This window comes from Capricornis sumatraensis, chromosome 1 (genome assembly GCF_032405125.1).
Source record: "Capricornis sumatraensis isolate serow.1 chromosome 1, serow.2, whole genome shotgun sequence".
NCBI classification, from domain to species: domain Eukaryota; kingdom Metazoa; phylum Chordata; class Mammalia; order Artiodactyla; family Bovidae; genus Capricornis; species Capricornis sumatraensis.
In genome coordinates this window covers 95259399-95285479 of record NC_091069.1, presented here as the reverse complement: position 1 = coordinate 95285479, position 26081 = coordinate 95259399, and the positions used below count along the sequence as shown (strand labels likewise).

At 37.5% G+C, this 26081-nt stretch overlaps 1 protein-coding gene across 1 annotated transcript in view; it reads right to left on the bottom strand.

Annotated features, from left to right (window-relative positions):
• ALMS1 (ALMS1 centrosome and basal body associated protein) overlaps window positions 1–26081 on the bottom strand; it is a 189251-nt gene that overhangs the window by 84678 nt on the left and 78492 nt on the right. Inside the window, exon 11 of the mRNA XM_068972319.1 lies at window positions 606–2443. Coding sequence (XP_068828420.1) covers window positions 606–2443 — 1838 coding nt within the window. The remainder of the gene's footprint in view (window positions 1–605; window positions 2444–26081) is intronic.

Sequence of the window (26081 nt, the reverse complement as noted above, 5' to 3'; positions counted from 1 at the left end):
AAATCAGCCTGAACAGTATAGATCTCATGCATTTATCCCTAAACTGGGCTTTCATTCCTACAATCATTGTGAAATAAGATATCACATTAGGGACCACATTATCGTGACATACACTACTCGTGATATTAACCTTGATAACTTGGTTAAAGTGACGTCTGCCAGGAATTTTCACAGAGAAATTACTGCTTTGATATTCATTTAGAGAGGAAACATGAAACAGAAACAGAGAGAGAGGAGGAGAGGGAGCACATACGTCATGCATCCCCTTCCAAAGCCTGGTCTGCAGCATATTTCCAACGTAACAAATAAGGAATCACTAACTTGCACCACTCGGTGACCAAAGAATCTTCCGAGTAACGTTTTAGAATACTTGATGTCAAGTTGTTTTCCAGAAGTCCTTTTGAGAGTATAAATACATTATATTACATTCAGATGTCTTCTCTTACTTAGGTGTTCATTCCTTGAAAGATTTCTAGATTAGGCAGGTAACAACCTCCCCTAAGAGAAATTATCTGCCTCTCTCCCAAGAACTTAAACTTGCTTAAGTATTTTAAACCCTTTATCATAAATTTCATCAGCTTGCTTGTCATCACAATGAGACTCACCGATCTGCAGATACCGGAGTCCCTTCTGGATTGGAATATTCTTCCAAATCTGAACTGTTCACTTGTGTTTGCCTTGATGTTACTATCTGGCTATTCTGATAAGGTATGGTTTTCAAGTCCTGAGTAATAACATTACTATCTGGAAGAGGAGATTGTACGACTTGAAAGTCCGATGATTTAGGTCCTAGGAAACCTAAAGATTCTTGATTCTGTGCTACAGGTTTACTGATCAATAATTTGGAGGTTGGTTCCAATGATCTTGAAGATATAGTTTGTAGGTCAGAGTTAAACTCACTATTCATCCTTGTTTTAGAGGCAGGATCCAATGAATGCAATCTTTTATCTAAGTTTCCACTATCCAACTTGGAAGGAGTCTTGGGAGAAAGAGTTATACGAATACAAGAAAGTGCTTTTCTATTTGAAGGTGGAGAAGATGCAGATGTTGCTACTGTACATTGATTTGGGACTGATGGGGAGACCACATCACTGAATTTGGCTTCAACATCTATCGTATCAGAAATGTGTAATTTAGGCTTATGTTCATTATTCTTTTCTACTACAGAATCCTGACTTTGAGGAAGAGGGGAATGGAGTTTTTTGAGGTGGTGATCTACATTTGGGGCCTTGCTTTGTTCAAAGAGTTGACGCTGCTCAAGAAAAATTGAAGAAGGAAGGTCTGAAGCTATATAATCCTGACTCTGAGGAAGGGGAGAGTGGTTTTCTCTTAACTGATCTACACGTGGGGCCTTGCTCTGTTTAAAGAGTTCTTGCTTTTCAAGAAAAATACGACAAGGAAGATTTGGAGCTACATAATCCTGATGTTGAGGAGGGGGAGAATGGTGTTTTCTCACATGCTGATCTGCATGTGGGGCTGTGCTTTGTTCAAAGACCTCTTGTTCAAGAAAAATGTGTGAAGGAAGATCTGCAGTAATAGTTACATTCTTCTCTTTTACTTCTAGTGTGGAATTTGGTCTGCCCATGCTAATGAGAGTATGATTATCAGAAAAGTGAACTTCTTTGAAATTACTATCATTTGCACTGGCACTGGGCTTAGGATGACTGCTTTTAAAATCTGATTTTTCTAAGGGTTTTTCTTCTTGATAAGAATGTTCAACAGATAATTTTTGGCTTTGGCTACTATTTTCTGCTAAAATAGTCACAGCTTTATCTGGTGACTGACTAATGATTTTAAGTGATGACGGGGAAGAGGTTCTCTGTTTTAGATCTCTAGGAGGATTCTGCTCTTCAGTGAAATGAGAATTAACTACCCCCACAGATGCTCCAGAACACTGGCTACCTTCAGTAACACCAACCTTAAGAAAAGAGGAATCTGAAAAGCATTTAGAATGTCGGTGAGATGAGAAAGTGATGGAGGTAGTAAACTTTTTCATGGGTTTTGGGGGCAGCATTTGTGATGAAGAATGACAATCCATTTCTTCAGGTGGCATACAAGCAGGTTCTACTAATTCTGACAGCCAAGGGTCCAGCTTTTCACGAAATGGCATTCGAAGGCCCTTGCTAATTTCCAAGTCATCACTGATAAAGTTTTGAAATGGGGAATGACTTTGTAACTGCAAGGAATTCCAAACTTTGAATTGGGAGTTGTTCTGGTCCAGTGACTTGGAAAGGTTGATGTGCCTAGTTCTCCAGGATGATGGGCTCCGTTGTCCTCTGACTATTTCTGAGGGTTCAGCAGATCTAAAAACACAAGGGTGGCTGTCCAGTCGGGGTCGTTCAGCTGTTAGAGTTCTGAAACATCCTTTTTCATGGCTCTCAATAATAATGTGACTACAAACAGCTTCTGGCTTGCATCCTATTCCCCGTGGACTCTGTAAATCCTAGAAGATATAAACAAGTTCTTACTTGAAGTAGTCTGAATAATTATAAAAACACAACAAGAAAAAGATAGTTAACTATAGGATAAAATGGCTCATGATAACTAAAATCACACAGTTAATTTCTTCTAAAAGTTTTCACGTAAGTTACAAAAGCAAAGACTTTTGCTCACCTTTTTAGTTTTAATAACAGGGGTCCCTTACCCAAATTCTGCTGGTCACATGACTACCAAGCAGAGACTCTCTTGCAGGCAGATAGGATCATGTGACTAGGTACAAGCCAATGGGAGGTAAGCAAAAGCAGTAAGTACGACTTCAGGCTCTCATCCTTAAAAAAATCAAGCTCTTGGCCTTCATGTTCTCCTACTGCCACCTTCGATCATTACCATCACTACTACTCTTTCTTTTCTTAACTGAGTGTAACTGCTTTACCATGTTGTTAGTTTCTGCTGTGCAACAACCCATTACCATTGCTCTTGCCAAATGAAAATGGTGAGGTCTAGAACAACCCTGGGAGGCCACACATAATGGTGGCTCAACTGCCCACCCAGCTTGGTTCCTCAGAAGATTTCAAGAAGCAAAGTTACTTTCTTACCCTGGACCTGAAAGAGAAATACAATTCTACCTTATCTCAGCCGTTGTATTTGGGTCTCTCTGCTACAGAAACATGGCCTACAGCCTAATATTTACCAATAAAGACAGGAAGAAAGAACTAGTACTTCTTACTAAAATACAGGATCAGTCCTAAAGATACCGTAAATATTTAACACTTCTTTGAGATTTCTCTGTTTTACATCTAAAATGATAACCTGGCATTCTATTTAATTTTAGTGCCACATGTGATTTCATATAAGAATATTTTAAATTGCATTGCCATTTCTCACATAATGGAGATGTATTTTTCCCTATTCCTCCTGCGAAGTACAACTAAAAATCCTGGACATCATATACAGAACAAACTTAAGAAGAATCTGAAAAGTAAAGAGAAAAAAGGCAGACTGGCTAGGGACTTTGGGATCAGAGAATAACTGGGGAGTGATCCCTGGGTTTTCTTTTTACTTCAAATATCCCAGATTTTGATTTAAAGACAGCAACCATGAACAAAGAGCACAGAAAAATACAAAGAGCTCGAACAAAAACCTGCTCTCATTAGTTAAAAAACAAATAAAGGTGAAGTTCAGCAAGACAGAAAACTTTTAGACAATAACTGCTCTCTTCCAGCCAAACATCACAGAAAAAATCTATGGCCTCACTCATACCCACACCAGCAAAGGCCAAGTGAGAAGCCTAAAGTTCCATCCCTGGCAAACTCTAATGCAGGATCCCAACATCCAGGCCAATGTGGTATTAGAGACAGTCAAAAAATTATACAACTACCATATGACCCCGCAAAGCAATAAAGACTGATGTTCATCAAAAACCTACACAGGAATGTTCATAGCAGCTTTATTTGTAATAGCCAACAACTGGAAAACAACCAAGTTACCTCATTCAATCGGCATATATTTAAACAAATTGTGGTACATTCATACCATGGAATACTACACATTAGTAAAAAAATGAACAGACTATTGACATTGAATATTGTTCAGAGAATTATGCTGAGTGAGAAAAAGCCAATACTAAAAGATTGCATACAATATGATTTCTTTTATATGACATTCTTAAAAGGACAAAATTATGGAAACAGAAACTAGATTAATGGTTGCCAGGGGTTAAGAAAGGAGTGGGAATAAGATAGGAGTGGATATAGTTATTACAGGGAAACAAAAGGGACCCTTGGGTTGGTGAAAACATTAAGTATCGGGACTGTATCAATGTTATTATCCTGGTTGTAATATATTATCACATATTTGCAAGACATCTTCATTTTTGGAAACTGGGTAAAGGGTAAAGGCAATTCTTCTGTATTATTTACTACTTTATGTGAATCTATGATTATTTCAAAATAAAATGTTTAAATTTTTTAAAAAGTCAATAAACTAAATACCACTGGACAAAACATTTTACAAATGTGATTTTAATTCAATGGCTTCTTACTTCCTGACACTGCCACACATATCATTGGGAAACAAATGCTCCAATTTGAGAAGCATAAACTTAGTCCAGCTTCTTAAAACTGGGCATGATTAGATTTATATTCATCCCACAAGACATTTCTTCTTTCTTCCCAACAATCTGTGTCTTATAATTTTTTAGAATACTCCAAACCCCACAACCATCCATCATCTCCTCCAAGCTTTATAATAATTATAAACAGCTTTTTATAGTAACTTTTCCATTTAAAATTTTGTTATAGCTTTGGTACTGGGCAAATCAATTTTACTATTTTCATACAATCTTCTCCAGATATAGCCATAAGAACTTATATTACATCCCAATAATGTATCCCTTGATATGGGATAGGCTCTTAAACGTGGACTTCCCTGGTGATCCAGTGGTTAAGATATACCTAACAGAAAATGGCTAAAATAAATGCACTTCCAATGTGGGGGACCCAGATTCAATCCCTGGTCAGGGAACTGATCCCATATGCTGCAACTAAATATCCTGCATGCCATAGCTAAGACCTGGCACAGCACACTAGCCCCTCAAAAGGCTACTGTTTCCCTCACAACCCTCTTTAATGATAAAATCATTCAGCAAACAATAAATGAAAGGGACTTTCTCAACCAGATGAACAGCATTTACAAAAGATGCACAGCTAACATTATAGTAAATGGTAAAAGATCAGATGCTTTTCCCTTAGGATAAGAACAACATAGTATGTACATACCTCCTCTTATCATACTAAAGGGTCTAGCCAGAGCAATCTGGAAACCAATTAAAAGAAATCAAGAATGGAGAGGAAGAAGTAAAACCATCTCTGTTTGCAGATGACATGATCTTCTATACAGAAAACACCAAGGAAACCATAAGAAAACCAACGAGAACTAATAAACAAGTTCCTTAAAATTTAGGACATGAGTTTAATAGACAACAGTCAACTGCATTTCAACACACAGTGAACAATCCAAAAATGAAACAAAACAACTCCATCTGCAACAGCATAAAAATAAAATACTTAAGAATAAATATATTTATCAAATAAATGTAGACTATACCACAGAACACTACTGAAACCAATTATAAAAGATCAAAATAAATGGAAAACTGGCCCAATGAATTGGAAGACTTTAATATTGTTAAGATGGCAATACTTCCCATACTGATCTATAGATTCAAGGGAATTCCCAACAAAATGTCAGCTGGCTTTTTTCTTTGTAAAAATTGATCCTAAAGTTCATTTAGAAATTCAAAGGAGACACTGTAGCCAAACCATTTGGAAAATGGTGAACAAAGTTGGAGGACTCACATTCTGATTTCAAAACTTAACCACACAGCTACAGTAATCAAAACTGAGTGGTACTGGGTAAGAGAACAGAACTGATGGTTCAGAAATAAATACTAACATTTATGATGAACTGACAAGTAGGCTAGAAAATTCATGGGGAAAAAAGTCTTTTAAACAAACAGTGCTAAGACAACTAAATATCTATGTGTAAAATAACGAATATGTACTCCATATATAAATAAATGCCATTTCAGCTACTAAATATATGGATTATTTTTATATTTAAAGTTTTGATACTTTGGTATATAAAATAGGAGATATTAGTATAACCGAACCTTTTTTGTTTGTTTGTTTTAAAGAAGTGGCAAGCAGCCTGATTCATGAGAAGTGAAATTTCTTGGCCATGTACAACTTCTTGAGATCCCATGATCTGTATGTAGCCTACCAGGCTGCTCTGTCCATGGAATTTTCCAGGCAAGAGTGTTGGAGTGGGTTGCCAATAACCTAACTTTTTCTTAAGTGCTTTCTAGTTCTTTATAAATCCATTAATTTGCTAAAATAAACAAATAATGCCTCTAAGTGGACAGGCAACAAAAGTAAAAATACATGCGAGCAGTTGTCCAGTTTCCCCAGCACCACTTATTGAAGGCACTGTCTTTTCTCCATCATATATTCTTGTCTCTTTTGTCACAGACTACAATAAATGGCCACAGGTGCATGGGTTTGTTTCTAGACTTTCTAACCTGTTCCACGAATCTATATTTCTGGTCTTGCGCCTTTACCTATAGCTTACTGTAGCTTTGTAGTATAGTCTGAAGGGAGCCAGGTTTCTCCAGGTTCATTGTTCTTTCTCAAGATTGCTTTTACTATTCAGGATTTTTTTGTGATGCCATATAAAGTGTAAAAAGTTTTGTTCTAATTTTCTGAAAAATGCCCTTGATAATCTGACAGGGTTGGCACTGAATCAGAATATTCCCTAAAACTATACACAAAAATAAACTCAAAACTGTTTACTCACACTCAGAAACAGTCACAGACATAGGGAACAAAGTTATGGTTCAGTTCAGTTGCTCAGTCATGTCCGACTCTTTGCGAGCCCGTGGACTGCAGCATGCCAGGCATCCCTGTCCATCAACTCCTGGGGTCTACTCAAACACACGTCCATTGAGTTGGTGATACCATCCAACCATCTCATCCCGTTGTCCCCTTCTCCTCCCGCCTTTAATTTTTCCCAGGATCAGGGTCTTTTCCAATGAGTTAATTCTTCACACCGGTGGCCAAAGTACTGGAGTTTCAGCTTCAACATCAGTCCTTCCAATGAATATTCAGGACTGATTTCCTTTAGGATGGACTGGTTGATCTCCTTGCAGTCCAAGGGACTCTCAAGAGTCTTCTCCAACATCACAGTTCAAAAGCATCAACTCTCTGGCACTCAGCTTTCTTTATAGTCCAACTCCCACATCCATACATGACTACTAGAAAAACCATAGCTTTGACTAGACAGACTTTTGTTGGCAAAGTAATGTCTCTGCTTTTTAATATGCCTTCTAGGTTGGTCATAACTTCTCTTCCAAGGACCAAGTATCTTTTAATTTCATGGCTGCAGTCACCATCTGCAGTGATTTTGGGGCCCAAGGGGGTAAATGGGTGGTAGGATGAACTGGGAGATTGGGACTGACACAAACATACTACCATGTATAAAACAGGTAACTAATGAGAACCTACTGTATAGCACAGGGAACTCCACGCAGTGCTCTGTAGTGACCTAAATGGGAAGGAAATCTAAAAAACAGTGGATACATAAATATGAATGACTGATTCACTTTGCTGTAAAGCAAGAAACTAACACAACATAGTAAGTCAACTATATGCCAACAAAAATTAATGTGAAGAAATACACCCCAAATTAAAAAAAATATTGGTGCAATTTTAAGTGAAGGCTTCCCAGGTGGCTCAGATGGTAAAGAATCTGCCTGCAATGTGGGAGATCTGGGTTCAATCCCTGGGTCAGGAAGATCCTCTGGAGAAAGGAAGGCAACCCACTCCAGTATTCTTGCCTGGAGAATCCCATGGACAGAGGAGCCTGGCAGGTTACTGTTCATGGGGTCGCAAAGAGTTGGACACAACTGAGTGACTAACACTTTCTTTCACATTATCAGTTGAAAGATCCTTCTCCTCAAAGAAAACTAATGTTAATACTTTTGTTGCTTTTTTAAAGAGAAAAATTTTTAATATTTAGATTAAGATTGAGAGGTACAATTTGAATCTTTCATATGTAAGTATTCATATTTTAAACAACAAAGAAATGTACAAATTTTAGTTTAAATCAATCACAACATTCAATGGCAAAGTATTGCACAGAAACTCAAATTAACTCTTTTGATTTACTTTAGTAGGAAAAGTAAAAACTCAAAAGATCAAAATTTAAAACTGTATCAAAGTGCACAATAAAGAGAGCTAAAAGGCAACCTACAGAAAGAGGAAAGTATTTGCAAACCGTGTGTATGATGATGGGTTACTGTGCAGAATACTGGGATTTCCCTGTAGCTCGAATGGTGAAGAATCTGCCTGCAGTGCAGAGGACCTGGGTTTGATACCTGGGTAGTGAAGAACCTCTGGAGAAGGGAATGGCAATCCACTCCAGTATTCTTGCCTGGAGAATCCTATGGACAGAGAAGCCTAGCAGGTTACAGTCTGTGGGGTCCCAGAGTTGGACATGACTGAGCTACTAACACACATACCTAGAATATATAAAGAATTCTTACAACTTAAACAAACAAACAAAAAAACAACACAATTCAAAAATGGGTACAGGTCTTGAATAGACATTTCTCCAAAGAAGATATATAACTGGCCAACAAGTCCATGAAAAGACTTTCAAATCAATAATCGTCAGCAAAATGCAAAGCAAAAGCCCAATAATGTATCACTTTATATCTGCAACATGGCCATTATGAAAGAAAAAAAAAAACCTAGAAAATAGTAAGTGTTGGTGAGAATGCGAAAAAATTTAAATCTTTGTGCATTAATGATGTTAATATAAAATGGCTACTAAAGAAAACTGTATGGCAGTTCCACAAAAACATAAAAGTAGAGTGACCACAGGTTCTAGCAATTCCACTTCTGGGTCTCTACAGAAATACTTAAAAGAAGGCTCTCAAGGGGATATTTCTGTATTTTCATATTCATAGCAGCTCTATTCACAAGAGCCAAAAGATGGAAACAACTCAAGTGTCCACAGATGGGTGAATGGATAAAGAAATGTGGTGCATACATACAATGAGATACTATTCAGCCTAAAAAGGAGAGATACTGTGACACATGCTACAAAACAGATGAATTCTGAGGACATAATTGTCAGAGAAAGAAAAACACTATATAATCCCACTTTTATGGAGCTACCGAAAGGAGTGAAATTCAGAGACAAATTATAATGGGGACTGCCAGGGGCTGGAGAAAAAGGGAGAAGGGAATAGGGGATTATGGTTCAGTGAATATAGAGTTTCAGTTTTTTAAGAAGAAGAGCTCTGAGGACTGTTTGACAACAATGTTAATACAGTTAAATACAGTCAAATGCACGGTTAAAAATGGTTAAGATGGTAAATTTTGTTATGTATATTTCAGCACAATTTTTAAGAAGAAAAATAATTTAAAATTGCTTCAAAGGGGGATCATGGACCTACACATAAGAATTCAAACTAAATCTCTTCGAAGATAATGTTAAACCTTTGTGACTCTCAGTTATGCCATGATTCCTTAATATGACACCAAAATCACAAGCAATAAAAGAGAATTATCAGTCAGACTTTGTCAAAATAGAAAAACTTGTGCTCTGAAGGTCACAACCAAGAAAGTGAAACGACAGCATACAGAATGAGAGAAAACACATGCAAATGATACATCTGATAGGTTTAGCCGCCAGGCTGTGTCCAACTCTTGCTACCCCATGGGCTGTAGCCTGCCAGGCTCCTCTGTCCATGGGATTCTCTAGGCAAGAATACTGGAGTGGGTTGCCATTTCCTTCTCCAGGGTATCTTCTCAACCCAGGAATCGAACTGGTGTCTCCTGCATTGCAGGCAGATGATTTACCAACTGAGCTATGAAGGAAGCCCACAGTGAAGAGGGAACTCAACAGTAAAGATAATTAAATTTTAAAATGGTCAAAAGATCTGAATAGAGATGTTTCTGCAAAGAAGATAAACAAATGACAAGCACATGAAAAGATGTTCAATATAATTATTAGGAAAATAAAAAACACTTCATACTCATCAGAATAACTATAATCAAAAAGACAGAAAATAGTTTAAAAGGATACAGAGAAACTAGAACACTCATATACTGCTGGCAGGAATGTAAAATAGTACGGTTACTTTGTAAAACACTGTATTAGTTCCTTAAGATGTTAAACAGAGTTACCACATGTCCTGGCAATTCTACTCTTAGGTATATAGCCAAGAGGTGAGACACGTGTACCCCAATGTTCACTGCAGCACTGTTTATAATAGACAGGACATGGAAGCAACATAGATGTCCATCAGCAGATGAATGGATAAGAAAGCTGTGGTACATATACACAATGGAATATTACTCAGCCATTAAAAAGAACACATTTGAATCAGTTCTAATGAGGTGGATGAAACTACAGCCTATCATACAGAGTGAAGAAAGTCAGAAAGAAAAACACCAATACAGCATACTAACTTATATATATGGAATTTAGAAAGATGGTTCCGATAACCCTACATGCGAAACAGCAAAAGAGACACAGATGTATAGAACAGTCTTTTGGACTCTGTGGGAGAAGGTGAGGGTGGGATGATCTGAGAGAATAGCATTGAAACATGTGTGTTATCATGTGTGAAACAGATTGCCAGTCCAGGGTCTATGCATGAGACAGGGTGCTCAGGGTTGGTGCACTGGGATGACCCAGACGGATGGGATGGGGAGGGACGTGGGTTCAGGATGGGGAACACATGTACACCCATGGCTGATTCATGTCAATGTATGGCAAAAACCATCACAATATTGTAAAGTAATTAGCCTCCAATTAAATAAATTAAAAAAAAATGTCCAATCAAAATCTCTTCACTTATGTTTATACCAGCACCATTCACAACGGCCAAAAGTGGAACCAAATGTCTAGCAACTATTGAATGGATAAATAAAATATATCTATACAGTGGTATATTATTTGGCAATTAAAAGTACTTAAGTACTAATTCACGCTACTATGCAACATGCATGAATCTCACAACTGTTATGCTAAGTAAAAGAAAGCAGTCACAAAAGATCGTGTATTACAGGACTCCATTTATATTAAATATCCAGAACAGGCAAATCCATAAGGAAAGATAGTAGATTATTGGTTCTAGGAATAGAGGAATGAGGGTAGAACGGTTAAAAAAAAAAAAAAAGTTCTAAAATTTAGCTATTGGATAATTCTGTAAATAAATAAAAAAACCACTGAATTATATATTTTAAGTGAGTGATTATTATATTACTGTGTATATATTATAGTGAGAAAAAGCTGTTAAAAAGTAGTTTATTCTCTGTGAGCCTGTTTTGTAAGTTCATTTGTATTATTTCTTTTTAGATTCCACATATAGGGGATGTCATATGATATTTCTTTGTCTGACTTACTTCACTCGGTATGATAATATCTAGGTCCAACCATGTTGCTGCAAATAGCATTATTTCATTCTTTTTAATGGCTGAGTAAGACTCTATTATATGTATATGTGTGTGTGTATATATATATACACACACACATATACACCACATGGTTGCTGGGTGGGGAAGGATGGGGGGAAAGGATAGTTAGGGAGTTTGGGATGGACATGTACTCATTGCTACATTTAAAATGGAAAACCAACAAGGACCTACTATATCGCACATGGAACTCTGCTCAGTGTTATGTGGCAACTGAGAAGGAGAGGAGTTGGGGAAGAATAGATTCATGTACATGTAAGGCTGAGTCCCTGTGCTGTTCACCTCAAACTATCACAACATTATTAATTGGTTATACCCTAATACAAAGTTAAAAAGTACAGTTTAGCTAATATATGTCCTTTATGAATTTCCAGAGACTATTTCTCAATTAAAATTTCTACCTAACAGAGCTATTTGAGTTTTATCAGATTATTCTCCTATTGTTCAGTTTAATATCACAAATCATAGACCTCATGTAACAAACCAAAAAGAAAATAATAGCTCTTGCCTGTCACATGAAACAAACAAAACTAAACACAAACATACAGATATATACACACACACAGCCACGCAAACACAGTCATCTACCACTAAAAGTAAAAAATTTACTCTCTACAAACAAATGAAACATGGATTACTATTTCATGCAAAACGCCCCTGAGGAAATTTCCTCACAGTCCAGTGGTTAGGACTCTGTGGTCTCACTGCCAAGGGCCAAGGTTCAAATCCTGTTCAGGGAACTGAGATCCCACAAGCCACATGGTGCAGACAGACAAACAAACAAACAAAGTATTTAAAATAAAACTGGAGTTTCTTGGTAGTGAAGTGTTTAAGAATATGCCTCCCAGTGCAGGGGACACTGGTTTGGTCACTGATTCAGGAAAATTCCACCTGCTTCAGGGCAACTGAAATGATGCTCTGGAGCACACCCTAGAGCCAGTGCTTGGTAACAAGAGAAGCCACTGACTCAACGGACATGAATTTGAGCAAATTCCGAGACAACGTGGAGGATGGCAGAGGATGGCAGAGTCTGGCGTGCTGCAGTCCACGGGGTCACAAAAAGTCAGACAAGACGGAACAACAACAATAGCACTAAACAATCTGCATCTGCTTAAACCCCTGGATGCAGAAGGACAACTGTGAAACTACATGTGAATTTTCAGCTGAATGGAGCCAGGTCAGACTCCCTAACCTCCGTATATTTCAAGGAGCAACTGTACCGAGTCTCATTGTGGGGAACTTTTTCTGTTTACCCTGCTCAAAGTTAATTAAGCTTCTTAGATGTATGTTTTCTATCAAATTTGGAAAAGTTTTCAACAATTACTTCATTAAATATTATTTCTGTGCCTTTTATCTTTTCTCTCCCCCTGGGACTTCAATTATAGACATGTTGGTATGCTAGTGGTATCTCACAGCTCTAGGAATTTTTTTTTTCATTCTTTTCTCTTTCTGGGTTTTCAAAGTTGCCAATCTCAACTGATGTATTTTCAAATTCACTGATTCTCTGTTTGCCTGCTCAAATTGCTACTAAAACATGCTAGTGGATTTTCCCTTTCAGTTATTATATTTTCAGCTCCAGAATTTCAATTTGGATCCTTTTTGTAATTGTTATCCCTTTTTTGACATCTCTCTTTGGTGAAATAGCTTTTTCTTGGTTGTCTTCAGTTGTTGACCATAGCTTCTTTAGCTCTTTGAGCACCTTTAAAATCTTTTTTTATAATTCCTGGGCTTCCTCAGGGACAGTTTTTATTAATTACTGTTGACTTTTGAACAACTTGGATTTGAACTGTGAGGGTCCACTTATGTGATTATTTTGCAACAATAAATATCAACACTATAGTACATCATGGTCTGTGGTTGAATCAACAGATGGGGTTAAAAAAAAAAATCACAGAAATGGAGAACTGAGTAAAGTTATATGGGAATTAATCCCTGCATAGTGTTACTGTAAACTGTATTTCCCCCCTGACAACAGCCATATTCTGTTTCTTTAAGCATGTCATGATTTGTTGACAACTGGACATATCAAATATAGTGTGGCAACTCTGGATACCAGATTCTCCCCCACAGCTGGAGTTTGGTGTTGCTGCTTGTTGTGGGTAATTGTTTTGTACATTCTTTGTGTGTGGCACTGAAGTCTTGTTAGCTCTGCTTAACTGTGAGCTGTTATCTTGACAGAGTTTCCATAAATATCTGCAGCCAAAAAGAAAATAGAAAACAACTTTCCCCAGTCTGTTCTGACTTTCTCTATGTTGAAGTGTTCCAACAGTTAGCCAGCTCTGTACTTTCATTTATAGCCGGTACGATGCAAGTCTGAAAGTTTAGCCAGAGATGAAAGCTTAAGGTCTTCTTGGGCCTTTTCTGAAAATAAGTCCAGCTCTGGGCAAGCACATGGCCTCAACTCCCCAGTATAAGCAGGACCTTTAAAAAATCCTATTCCCCATGTGTCTCCTTTTTCAACTGCTTTCTCCCCAAGTTTTAGGAGTGTGATCTGTCATCTTCAAAGCTACTGTAGACTGGGGGATGGTTAGGCAGGCGATTGAAGAAGCCTCAGTCAGTGTTCTCCTACAGAACAATAGCTCTTTACTTCAGTAATCATTCCCTAGTTTTTTATTTTTAAGTTCTGACTAGATTCCAGAGATCTACAAAAACTGCTTCTGATAGATTTTGCTAGCTTGTTATTTTTGTGCAGAAATGGAGCCTTGGAGTTCCCTACTTGATCATTTATGGCAACATCACTTACCAATGTTTTATATGTATAAAAAAAGAGTATATGATCTTTGATTATGTGACTGCTAATTTCAAATACATATTTTTTTTTATCATATTGAGGCATTACTGGCCTACTCTAGAGAAATATTTTTAACTGGGAACAGATTTTTACTTTTAATTTTATTCCCAAGTATCTTTTTGGAACACAATGAAATAACTACAGTTTTCCTGCTATGAAAAACATGTTTATAAATTTCCTAAGACTGAACTATCTGCTTTGCTGGCTTAAGCTCTACTTGCTCATGATATATTATTGATACTGAATACTAAATATTAATACTTATTTTAAATATTTTTCATCTATTTGCCACATTAGATTCTTTTTTAAATATAAAACATATATTATGTTAAGAACACTTATAAAGACACATCCTGTTGACAGAGTACATCTCTTTTTTAAGTGCAAAAAGGAGTATTATTAACTATAAGCACCATATTGCAGAGTAGGTATTTCTCTAGGATTTATTTTACATAATTGAAACTATATGCCCACTGAACACCAATTTCCTACTTATTATTCCCCACAGCCCTGACAACTACCATTCTACTCTGTTTTTATGAGTTTGGCCGTTTCGGAACTCTCATATGCAGAATCACGCAGTTATCTTTCTGTACCTGGCTTATTTCACTTAGCATAATGTCTTCCACATTAATTCATGCTGATGCATATGGCAGGATATCCTTCTTTTTAATGGCTGTGTATTTACCATTTTATTTATCCATCAATATACTGCTTCCCTGGTGGCTCAGACAGTAAAGCATCTGCCTTCAATGTGGGAGACCTGGGTTCGATCCCTGGGTTTGGAAGATCCCCTGGAGAAGGGAAAGGTTACCCACTCCACTATATGTTTACTGTTTATCCATCAATAAACATATAGGTTATTTCTGTATCTTAACTACTGCAAAATCTTGCAAAGAACATGGGAGTGCAGATATCTCTTTGAGATCCTAATTTCAATTCTCTTAGGTATCTAACCAAAGTAGGGATGTGGATCATATAGTGATTCTCTTTTTAACTTTTTGAAAAACTTCTATACTGTTTACTATAGTGGCTGCACAATTTTATATTTCCTCCAACAATGCACAAGGGCTTCAGTTTTTTTCACATCTTGTCCAATCCTTGTCTGGCATTTTGATAGCAGCCATAAGAAAAGTTATGACCAACTAGATAGCATATTAAAAAGCAGAGACATTACTTTGCCAACAAAGGTCTGTCTAGTCAAATCTATGGTTTTCCCAGTAGTCATGCATGGATGTGAGAGCTGGACTATAAAGAAAGCTGAGCACCAAAGAATTGATGCTTTTGAACTGTGGTGTTGGAGAAGACTCTTGAGAGTCCCTTTGACTGCAAGGAGACCCAACCAGTCCATCCTAAAGCAGACTGTTGTTGTTTAGTCACTCATTCATGTCCGATTCTTTGCAAACCCATGAACAGTAGCCCCCCCAGGCTCCTCTGTCCATGGGATTCTCCAGGGAAGAATACTGGAGTGGGTTGCCATTTCCTTCTCCAGAGGATAGTCCTGATCCAGGGATCAAACCCACATCTCCTGCACTGGCAGGTGGATTCTTTACTACTGAACCACCAGGGAAACCCAGTTAAAACATATACCTTAAAAAAAAAATTATAGATCGCCAAAGATGACAGATTGCTATCAGAAGGAAATCTGATGCTTTTATCTCACGAGACAATATAAATTACATTTTCCCCAACATTTTTGAGTCCCCTTACAGATTTTAAAATGTCAGTCATCTTGCCTTCTAATACTCAACTGGGACCTGATGGGTACTTTAGCTATAAAACCCCTTGGTCAGAGAGAGTCCTGGCCCATTGGAGGAACACAGACCCACTAGGAGGCTGCTGGACTACACTTAACCAAGTAACTTGATATGCATATTTCAACTGAGATTTCAATGTACAGTGAGTCTCTTCAGTGGACATTTCTCCTAACCATACCTCCCACTAGGAAGTAAAAATAATTAACCCTGGATCCAGTGAAAGGATGGTGTGGGTGAAAATCTAAAAGGGGAGAAGAGGCACTCAGGTTGACACCAGCAACATCAGAAGATGACATCATGGTGATACAATCATACCTGGCCCTATCTCACTTTGGAGGAAGCCACCAATGAGATACTGACCCACAACAGCCCAACAACCAATTATCACATGGGGCACTCAGAGGGCAAGCACAAAACTATAAAGTGTATATGCCTGCTATTGTTGTCCCTATTCTGTGACTTTCACGCCATCTGAGTCATGGGGCTTTCTCCACGACCCCAGGAGACAACATCAAAAAGTTACTGGAAGACCACAGCACTCACTCACAACTGAACCCCAGGATGGAGGGATGGCATATGTTGGAACTCAGCCCAAGAAGGGCTGGGCCCAAAATGCCACCAGGTATACTAACTGAGTGATTCAAGCACTCTGTCTTAAATGGCACCAAAGCACAAATGCTTCAAGGCCAGCAGCCTCACGCTGCCCTAATTTCACCCCTGACTGGCTGACAGGATTATACAGTTCAAAACCATCTCTGGTAATACAAGACTAAAGATTAAATTGTCGGAAGCATATAACTAAATTTTCTTTAAACCAAGGGTATACACGTGCCTCTAATCTTTACTCTTTACAATGGTGACCTCCTATGCCTTGAAGAAGGGCACCACTTAATCTTTTGCAAGATTCACCCCCAGAGACCCCTAAAATTTACTGAGAATTTGAGTTAGCAACAGACACTCCCAAAAGTGCAAGCAAACCTTAATCAGAATATCTCAACTCTCTGCAACCCTGTTAGACGCTATGGGCCTTCAATTCCCTTCCTCACTGACGGGAGCGACCTACTCTAGAACGGCTCCCTTCAATGCGATAGCACTTGATAATGCCCAACTCCATGATAATGCCAAACATGATGATCTGAGATGACGACGTCTCAGCAGATGACAGCACGGGACACAACTGCATCATGAATACGGCCTCCACAATTTTCCACCATGGAAGAGGGGACACCCAGAAAGCAGGGCAGCTGATGATGGCAAGCACTTCCCAGAACTTGGTTGCCAAACTGAATGCCTAGTTATCTAAATTCCAAGCTGATGACCCATTTTCGTGGCATTTTGTAGAGTTACCCCAAGTTCTCCTTGCTAACTACACTTGCTGCTGAGATGTGAGGTGGCACTTTGACTGTAGGCTGCTCTCCACTACACCTTTAAATTTTGATAGGTTAAGGTATATGTCAAGTCTCTAAACTTTTTAAATGTCTGATTAAATGCTTCATATAACTGCTTACCCTCACCACACATTATTAGATTGATCCACATTATGTGACCTAATTGAGGGCTAGTAAATTGAATTCTGTTGAAAGGACTCGTCCCTGGGATAGATGCTACAATCACCATAGGACTCCCCATCACTCCCCTACATACACACTCTCCAGAACTGCAGCCACAGGGTCATCTCCCCACACAACACAAGGGAATCTTTTCCCACTGGTTATGGAACCACTCAGGGTTCCATAATCTTCTCATTCAAGTCCTCCCACAGTCTTAATATTTTTATACAATGGGCAGAAACCAGTGCTTTTTTTTTCTCCTGAGCTGCTGTAATTGCTGAACATATTATCAAACTCAACAAAGGCTTCTTTCCTGAGTCAGTGGCCTACTTAGCTAATTTCTTGACCCTGCCCCCATTTTCCCAATGGAAACCATCTCATGCATCTCCATGGCTTACCCCGCTCCTCTCTATGGTGATCAACTGTTCCCATGCAGCACTTTGCAATACAGTATGCAAAGAGCAGGAGCCCCACATGCACTATATAATCTACCATGTCTGTCCATGCACTAACACACTCCACCTGTGACACCACATGGTTGAATATGATCTATACCTCTCACCCCAAAGACCACAATTCCCATGCTCTTGAGTCTCACGGTTCAGCCTCCTCAGGGGAACCCCAACTTATTTGGATATACCCACTATAACAGTTGGTGTCCACTGTGGGCTTAGTACCCAGGAGCAAACATATATACATGGTTCCTCATATATGCACTTCTCCCTTCCTCAGCCACCAATGTATCTGCCTCCTTGCCAGCTTCCTGCTAAGTCCTGTCTATTCACACCAAGATAGTTAAGTCTCCCTGGGACTATCCTTATAAATCACTGGATAGGATCCCCCAAATGTCTCTTTTTAAACCACCTCATGTCAAAAACGTTCAGTACTCATCCCCATTATGTTGGGAATAGGTCTGCTACTATCCTTCATGGGAACTGAGTTAGGTACCACCACAACAGGCAAGCAACAACAAATTATTAAATTAAATTATTAAGGCAAACACCAAACTTTCAACTCCCCTGTCTAAAAATACTGGGCTGTTACACCAAAGCCCAGCCTTAATGCAGTAACAGAACAGTTCTTTAGTGTAGATGGTTTCAGACAACCATTTAGCTTTAGGTTACTATTGGCCAAGGAAGGGGAACCTGCAAAGGGTACCTCTTGTTGCATGTATATTAATAATTCTGGACAAACTTAGACATTTACAAATGATATCCCAACAGGTACAAGTATTTCATAATCCCACCCAAGTTTTAATTCAAATACCTACCTTAATCTTATCCATGAGCTTTATTTTCTGGGCTGAACCCCCAAAATGGGAGGAGATGGTTACAGACAGGATTTCAAACCACCATTTGTCTATTTATATTGCTGAGTGGCATTTTGCTTTGCTTAGATGTTTCATGTGCTGGGTGACCAAAATCCTGCCAGCACCTTTTAATATCTCCACCATCTAGACAGTGCCCATGATTTTCCCTAAAGACTAATGCCTAAGCATCACAGGGTCAATTGTGATGAGAAAACAGCTATTCTGAGTTGCTACATAAGCATTTTACAGTATGACAACCCTGCTCACACCCAGAGCCTGGACAGATAAGGACCTGAGCTTAGGACTCCTGTGACAAGTTCCTGCTTCCTTTTCCTCACAGCTCCTTTCAAAATAACCACGTAGAGGTGACTTCTCAAAAAGGCAGCAAAATCTCCCCCAAAACGCTTTTCAGCTAATATGTGCTCTTCTGCTCACTTGTGACCTGGGACAGAGGACTGCCTTTCCTAGGCTACTGGACACCCCATCCCCCTTTCTGCGATCTGTAAAAATAAACGTGACTTTATATCGTCATAGAGTGTAGTGCCATTGTTTCTTCAATCAAAATAACCGAGTGTTTACACTTCCTCAAAGTGAAAGCTCAGGTGCTAACAGAGCTGTATGTCAACCCCATGTGAATGGCTTTTGCCTACTAATTCATCCAGTTATAATGTGAGTATTTATACGCCCCACAAAAGAACATATTTACAAAGCAAAAGAAAATTACATGAAGAGACAGAGCAAGTATCAAACCCAGATATGGCAAAGATGCTAAGATTATGAGATCAGAAACTTAAAACAACTATGACTAATATGCTAAAGGCTCTAATGAATAAAGTGGAAAACATTCATCAAGAATAAAGGGACAATATAAGCAGAGAAATGAAAATCTGAAGAAAGAATAAAAAACAGATGCTAGAGATCAAAAACACTGTAGCAGGAATGAAAAATGCCTTTGATGGAATTATTAGATTGCACAGGATTCAAGACAAGAAACCTGAGACTTCGCACTGAAACATATCTATTACCATATGTAGAACATGACCAGTGAAGTTCGATGCGTGAAGCAGGGCACTAAAAGCCAGTGCTCTGGGCTAACCCAGAGATATGGGGTGGGGAGGGAGGTGGGAGGGGGTTTGGATGGGGGGACACATGTGCATCTGTGGCTAACTCATGTTGATGTATGGCAAAAACCATCACAATACTGGAAAGTAATAATCCTCCAATTAAAATAAATAATTTTTTAAAAAAGGATATCTCAACAAAAACCTCTGAAAATACAAAACAAGGAGAACACAGACTGAGCAGGAAAAGGAGGACAGAATCTCAAAGAAACCTAGGAAAACTACAAAGGGTTTAACAGATGAGAGTGAAAATGCTAGACAAAGAAAAGGACAGGAGAAAACCATTGAAGCAACAATGACTAAGAATTTCCCCTAAATTAATGTCAGATACCAAACTGCAGATTCATGAAGTTCAAAGAACATCAGGCAGAGTAAATGTGAAGGAAAAAATCACTATGCCTAAGCATAATGTAACATTTTCAAAGTACAGAAAATCAAAGAAGAAGAAAAAATCCTGAAAGAAGCCAGAGAGAGAAAAATCTAAAGAGAAGCAGAGAATTACTTCCAACTTTCCCACAAAACCATGTAAACAAGAAAATAGACTGAAATATTTAAAATGTTAAGAGAAAAACTGCACCAGCTTAGAATTGTAAACTCTCCCTATGAAATTATCCTTCAAATTGATAAAGAAATACATTCTCAGAAAAACAAAAATCAAGGGAATTTGTTACCTGTAGGATTGCCATATAATAACAGAAGTACTCAAGAAGAGAAAATATAGTTCAGAAAGTGAGATCTACATAAAAATAGTAAGATCGTCAAAGAGGAAACAAGTAAAGGATTAAAAAAAAAATACCACAACCTCTTTTCCTCATCCTTAATTGGTCTCAATAGCTTACTCAACAAATTTCTTCTGCATTTTTTTAAACCACAATGGCATGAAACTAGAAATCAACCACAGAAAGAAAAACAGAGGATAAAAACTACTACACAGAGCCTAAACAATAGGCTGCAAAAAATCTTTAATTGAGTCCACAATGAAATCAAAAAGGAAATAAAAAACACCTTGAGGCAAATGACAGCAAAGTATAACTACAGGAAATCTATGGGACGCAGCGAAAGCAGTCTGGAGAGGGGTGTTTACAGCAATGCGGGCCCCATTCAGAAACAAGGAAAATCTCAGATAAACCAATACAGAAATCAGAAAAAGAACAGTCAAAACCTAAAGTCGTCAAAGGAAGGAAACGGTAAAGATCAGAGAGGAAAAAAATAAAGAGTAAAAAAAAAAAAATCAATAAAAGCAACAGCTGGGTTTTTCAAATGATAAAATCAAAAAACCTCTAGAAAGGCTCACCAAGAACAAACGAGAACAAAATAAAATGAAAAATAAAAGATGGGGGGGGAAGCATCACAGAAATACAAAAATCAAAAAAATATACTATGAACAACTATAATATTTTAAGACAACAAGATGGAAAACCTAGAAGAAATGCACAAGTTACTGGATATAGAGCCTGCCAAAACTGAATTAAGAAAAAACAGATAATCTGAACAGAACAGTCACTAGAAGTGAAGTAGAATCTTTAACTGGGAAAACAAAAAAAATTCCCTACAAACAAAAGTAAGGAACGAATGATCTCACTGGGGAAATCTACCAAACAACAAAGAAGAAAAGAACTTAAACCTACACTACTGAAATTCTTCCAAAAGATTAAAGGGGAAGGAAGACTCCCAAAATCATTCTATGAAACTACCACCATCACCCTAATATCAAAACGAGACAAACACACTACCACAAAAGAAAAATATAGGCCAATATCTTTTATAAAAATAGATGTAAAAATCCTCAACAAAGTATCAGCAAACCAAATTCAACAGCATAAAAAGGATCATACATCATGACCAAGTTGGATTAATACCAGGGTCACAAGGATAGTTCAACATATGCAAATCAATCAATGTGATATACCATATCAACAAAAGAAAAGACCAAAACCTCATGCTAAACAGAAGGTTTAGCAAAAAACTCAAAAATTGAAAAAAAAATACAAAAAATTCAAGATCCATTTATGATAAACACTTTCACCAAAGTGAGTATTAAAAGGAACATACATCAACATAATAAAAGCCACTTATGACAAACCCACAGTCAGCATAACACTCAACAGTGAAAATCTGAAAGCCTTCTTGCTAAATTCTGGAACAAAACAAGGATGCCTACTCTTATCACTTCTATTCAACACAGTATTAGAAATCCTAGATATAGCAATCAGACAAGAAAAAGAAATAAAAGGTTTCCAAATTGTAAAGTAAGAGGTAAAATTGTCATTAGATGCAGATGACATGATAGTCTATATAGAATACCCTAAAGATTCCACAGAAAGACTACTAGAACTAATAAATGAACTCAGCAAGTCAGCAGAATATAAGATTTATACACACACACACACAAATCTGCTGCATTATTTTACACTTACTATGAAATGCTAGAGAGAGAAAGTAAAAACGGAATCCTATTCCAAACTGAATCAAAGAAAATAAGCATCAGAAATCAAACAAGTGGGGTATTGGGACAAAACCAGACATACAGATCAACAGAACAGAATAGAGAGCCCAGAAATAAACCCAGAAACCTACACTCAGCCTTCAAAAGAGGAGGTTAAAAGCTACAATGGAGAAAAGACAGTCTTCTCAGCAAGTAGAGTTGGGAAAGACGGACAGGCTCATGTTAATCAATAAAGTCAGAACAGTCTATCACACCAAAAATAAACCCAAAATGACTTACAGGCTTAACTTCTAGAAGAGAACATTCCCTGAAAACAAAAACGAAAACACAGCAACATTTTCTTAGATCAGGCTTGGGAGACAAAAGAAATAGAAGGAAATTTAAACAAATAGGGCCTAATCAAATTTATAAGCTTTTCCACAGCAAAGAGACAATAACCAAAATGAAAACAACCTACGGACTGGGAGAAAATATCTGCATTTCTAAAACATATAGGTAATAAAAATCAGTATCAAAAAAACAAACCAATCAAAAAAACTAGAAGACCTAAACAGACATTTCTACAGACATATATATGGTCAGAGGCATATGAAAATATACTCAACATCCTAATTAGAGAAATGCAAATCAAAACTACAATGACCTCACAGCAGTCAGAATGGCCATCACCAAAAATTTTACGAACAATAAATATTGCAGAAGATGGAGAGAAAAGGGACCCCTCCCACACCGGTAGTGAGAATTTAAATTGGTGTGGCCACTATGGAAAACAGCAAGGACTTTCCTTTAAAAACAGAGTTACCATATTATCCAACAACCTCTCACTTAGGTATATGTCCAGAAAGATGAAAACTCTAATGCAAAAAGACATATAAACCTCAATTTTCATAGCAGCACTATTTACAATACATGGAAGCAACCTAAGTGTCCACAGACAGATGAATGGATAAAGATGTGGCAAGCACACACACACACACAGCAATATTACTTGACCACCAAAAAGAATGAATTGTCCTTTTCAGCAATATGAATAAACCTAAAGACTACCATACTAAGTGAAGTAAGTCAGACGAGAAAGACAAATATGGTACAACTTACATGTTAAATCTAAGAAATAATAGAAATGAACATACAAAACAGAAACAGACTCAAAGACATAGAAAACAAGCTTACAGTTACCAAAGGGGAAAGGAGGAGAGGAGGGATAAAATAAGAGTGTGAGATTAACACATCACTATATAGAAAGTACATAAAAAACAAGGGTTTACTGCAGAGTACAGGGAATTATATTCAGTATCTTATAATAACCTATAATAGGAAAGAGTCTGAAAAAGATTCCATAATGGGAACATATAATGAAGATATATGAATTATTTTGCAGTACACCTCAAATTAACACAATATTCTAAGTTAACTAGAATTCCCAAAATTTTTTCTAATAAATTAAAAAATAAATGCCCAGAAATAAGAAAACAAGTAAATGAAGGTATATCTATAAGATACTATACTCTACTACACTGTAGCTCAAACTATGCATGGTCTGCTGTGGGCTGAATCCAGTCAACTGCCTATTTATTTTTTGTCTTCATAATATCTGAGTCAGACATGACTCAGCAACTGAACTGAACTTCATTATATACTACTGTAAACAATTAACTAAACTTTAAAATTCTTTTGGAGATGGGAGGAAAAATGGTAGCAATGTTAAAAGAAATAAAACAAAAGCATTGGGGCTGTTCTGTTATTGGAAAGTACTCATACTACCCGTGAAATGCTGCAGTGTTATTTGAAAGTATACCTGAACTGGGTACAAATGTATTTTACAAATTCTAGGACAATTACAAAAAAAATTTTTTTATACGTTTTTCCTATAACATATATGCCAAGAAATGAGAGAAAATGTAATCACATAGATGCTCCACTAAAATCATGACAGGCATCCACCAGAGGGCAGATAGCACAAGTAAAAACTACAATCCTGTAGCCTATGGAACACAAACTACAACAATAAAAACTTAGTAAAAAAGAGAAGGCAGAGGAATTTGTCCCAGATGAAGGAACAGGATGATGCCTCAGAAAAACAACTAAGTGGAAACGGCCAGCCTACCAGAAAAAAAATTCAGAATAATAATAGTGAAGATCATCCGAGATTTCAGGAAAACAATGGACGCAAAGATTGAGAAGATGCAAGAAATGTTTAACGAAGACCGGAAAAACTGAAGAACAAACAGAGATGAACAATACAATAACCAAAATAAAAATACACTATAAGGAATCAACAGCAGAGAGTGTGAAGCAGAAAAACGGATATGTGACCTGGATGACAGAACAGTGGAAATCACTCCTCAGAAAAGAATAAAGAAAAAAAGAAAAAATGAAAAGAAATGAAGGCAGTCAAAGGGACCTCTGGGATAACATTATGCACCAATGTTCATTTATAGGAGTCCCAGAAGGAGAAGAGAAAGGTGCTGAGAAGATATTTGAAGAGATAATAGCTGAAAAGACAGACAGAGAAAAAATGCTTAAATCAACAAGGGAATAACAACAAATACAAGAGAATTACCATTATCAGCTTAAACTCTGCAGGCCAGAGTTTAATATATATTAAACTCAATATATACATTTAAGTGATCTAAGTGGCACAATATATTTAAAGTGATGAAATGGAAGAACTTGCAACTAAGAATGCTCTACCCAGTGAGGCTATCACACAGACTTGATGGAGAAATCAAAAGCTTTACAGAGAAGCAAAAGCTAAGAGAATTCAACACTACCAGACCAGCTTTGCAACAAGTGCTAAAGGAACTTCTCTAGCAGGGGAAAGACCAGAAACTTAAAACAACCTTGTACATTATACAGACAGCTATACCAAAACCTTATGGTGAACAGCAAAGACAAAAACTACAACAGATACACACACAGAAAAGAAAGAGCAACCCAAGCATAACACTAAAGATGGTGCTCAAACAAGAGACAGGAACAAAAGAAGAAGGGAAGAAAAATGACCTCCAAAAACAAACCCAAAACACTTAACAAAATGGCAATAGGAATATATATACCAATAAATATATCAAATGTAAATGGATTAAATGCTTCAACCAAAAGACACAGATTGCCTGAACAGATACAAAAATAAGACCCCTATAAAGAGCTTCACGACCCAGATAATCACGATGGTGTGATCACTCACCTAGAGCCAGACATCCTGGAATGTGAAGTCAAGTGGGCCTTAGGAAGCATCACTATGAACAAAGCTAGTGGAGGCGATGTAATTCCAGTTGAGCTATTTCAAATCCTGAAAGATGATGCTGTGAAAGTGCTACACTCAATATGCCAGCAAATTTTGAAAACTCAGCAGTGGCCACAAGACTGGAAAAGGTCAGTTTTCATTTCAATCCCAAAGAAAGGCAATGCCAAAGAATGTTCAAACTACTGCACAATTGCACTCATCTCACACGCTAGCAAAGTAATGCTCAAAATTCTCCAAGCCAGGCTTCAGCAATACGTGAACTGTGAACTTCAGATGTTCAAGCTGGTTTTAGAAAAGGCAGAGGAACCAGAGATCAAATTGCCAACATCCGCTGGGTCATGGAAAAAGCAAGCGAGTTCCAGAAAAACATCTAT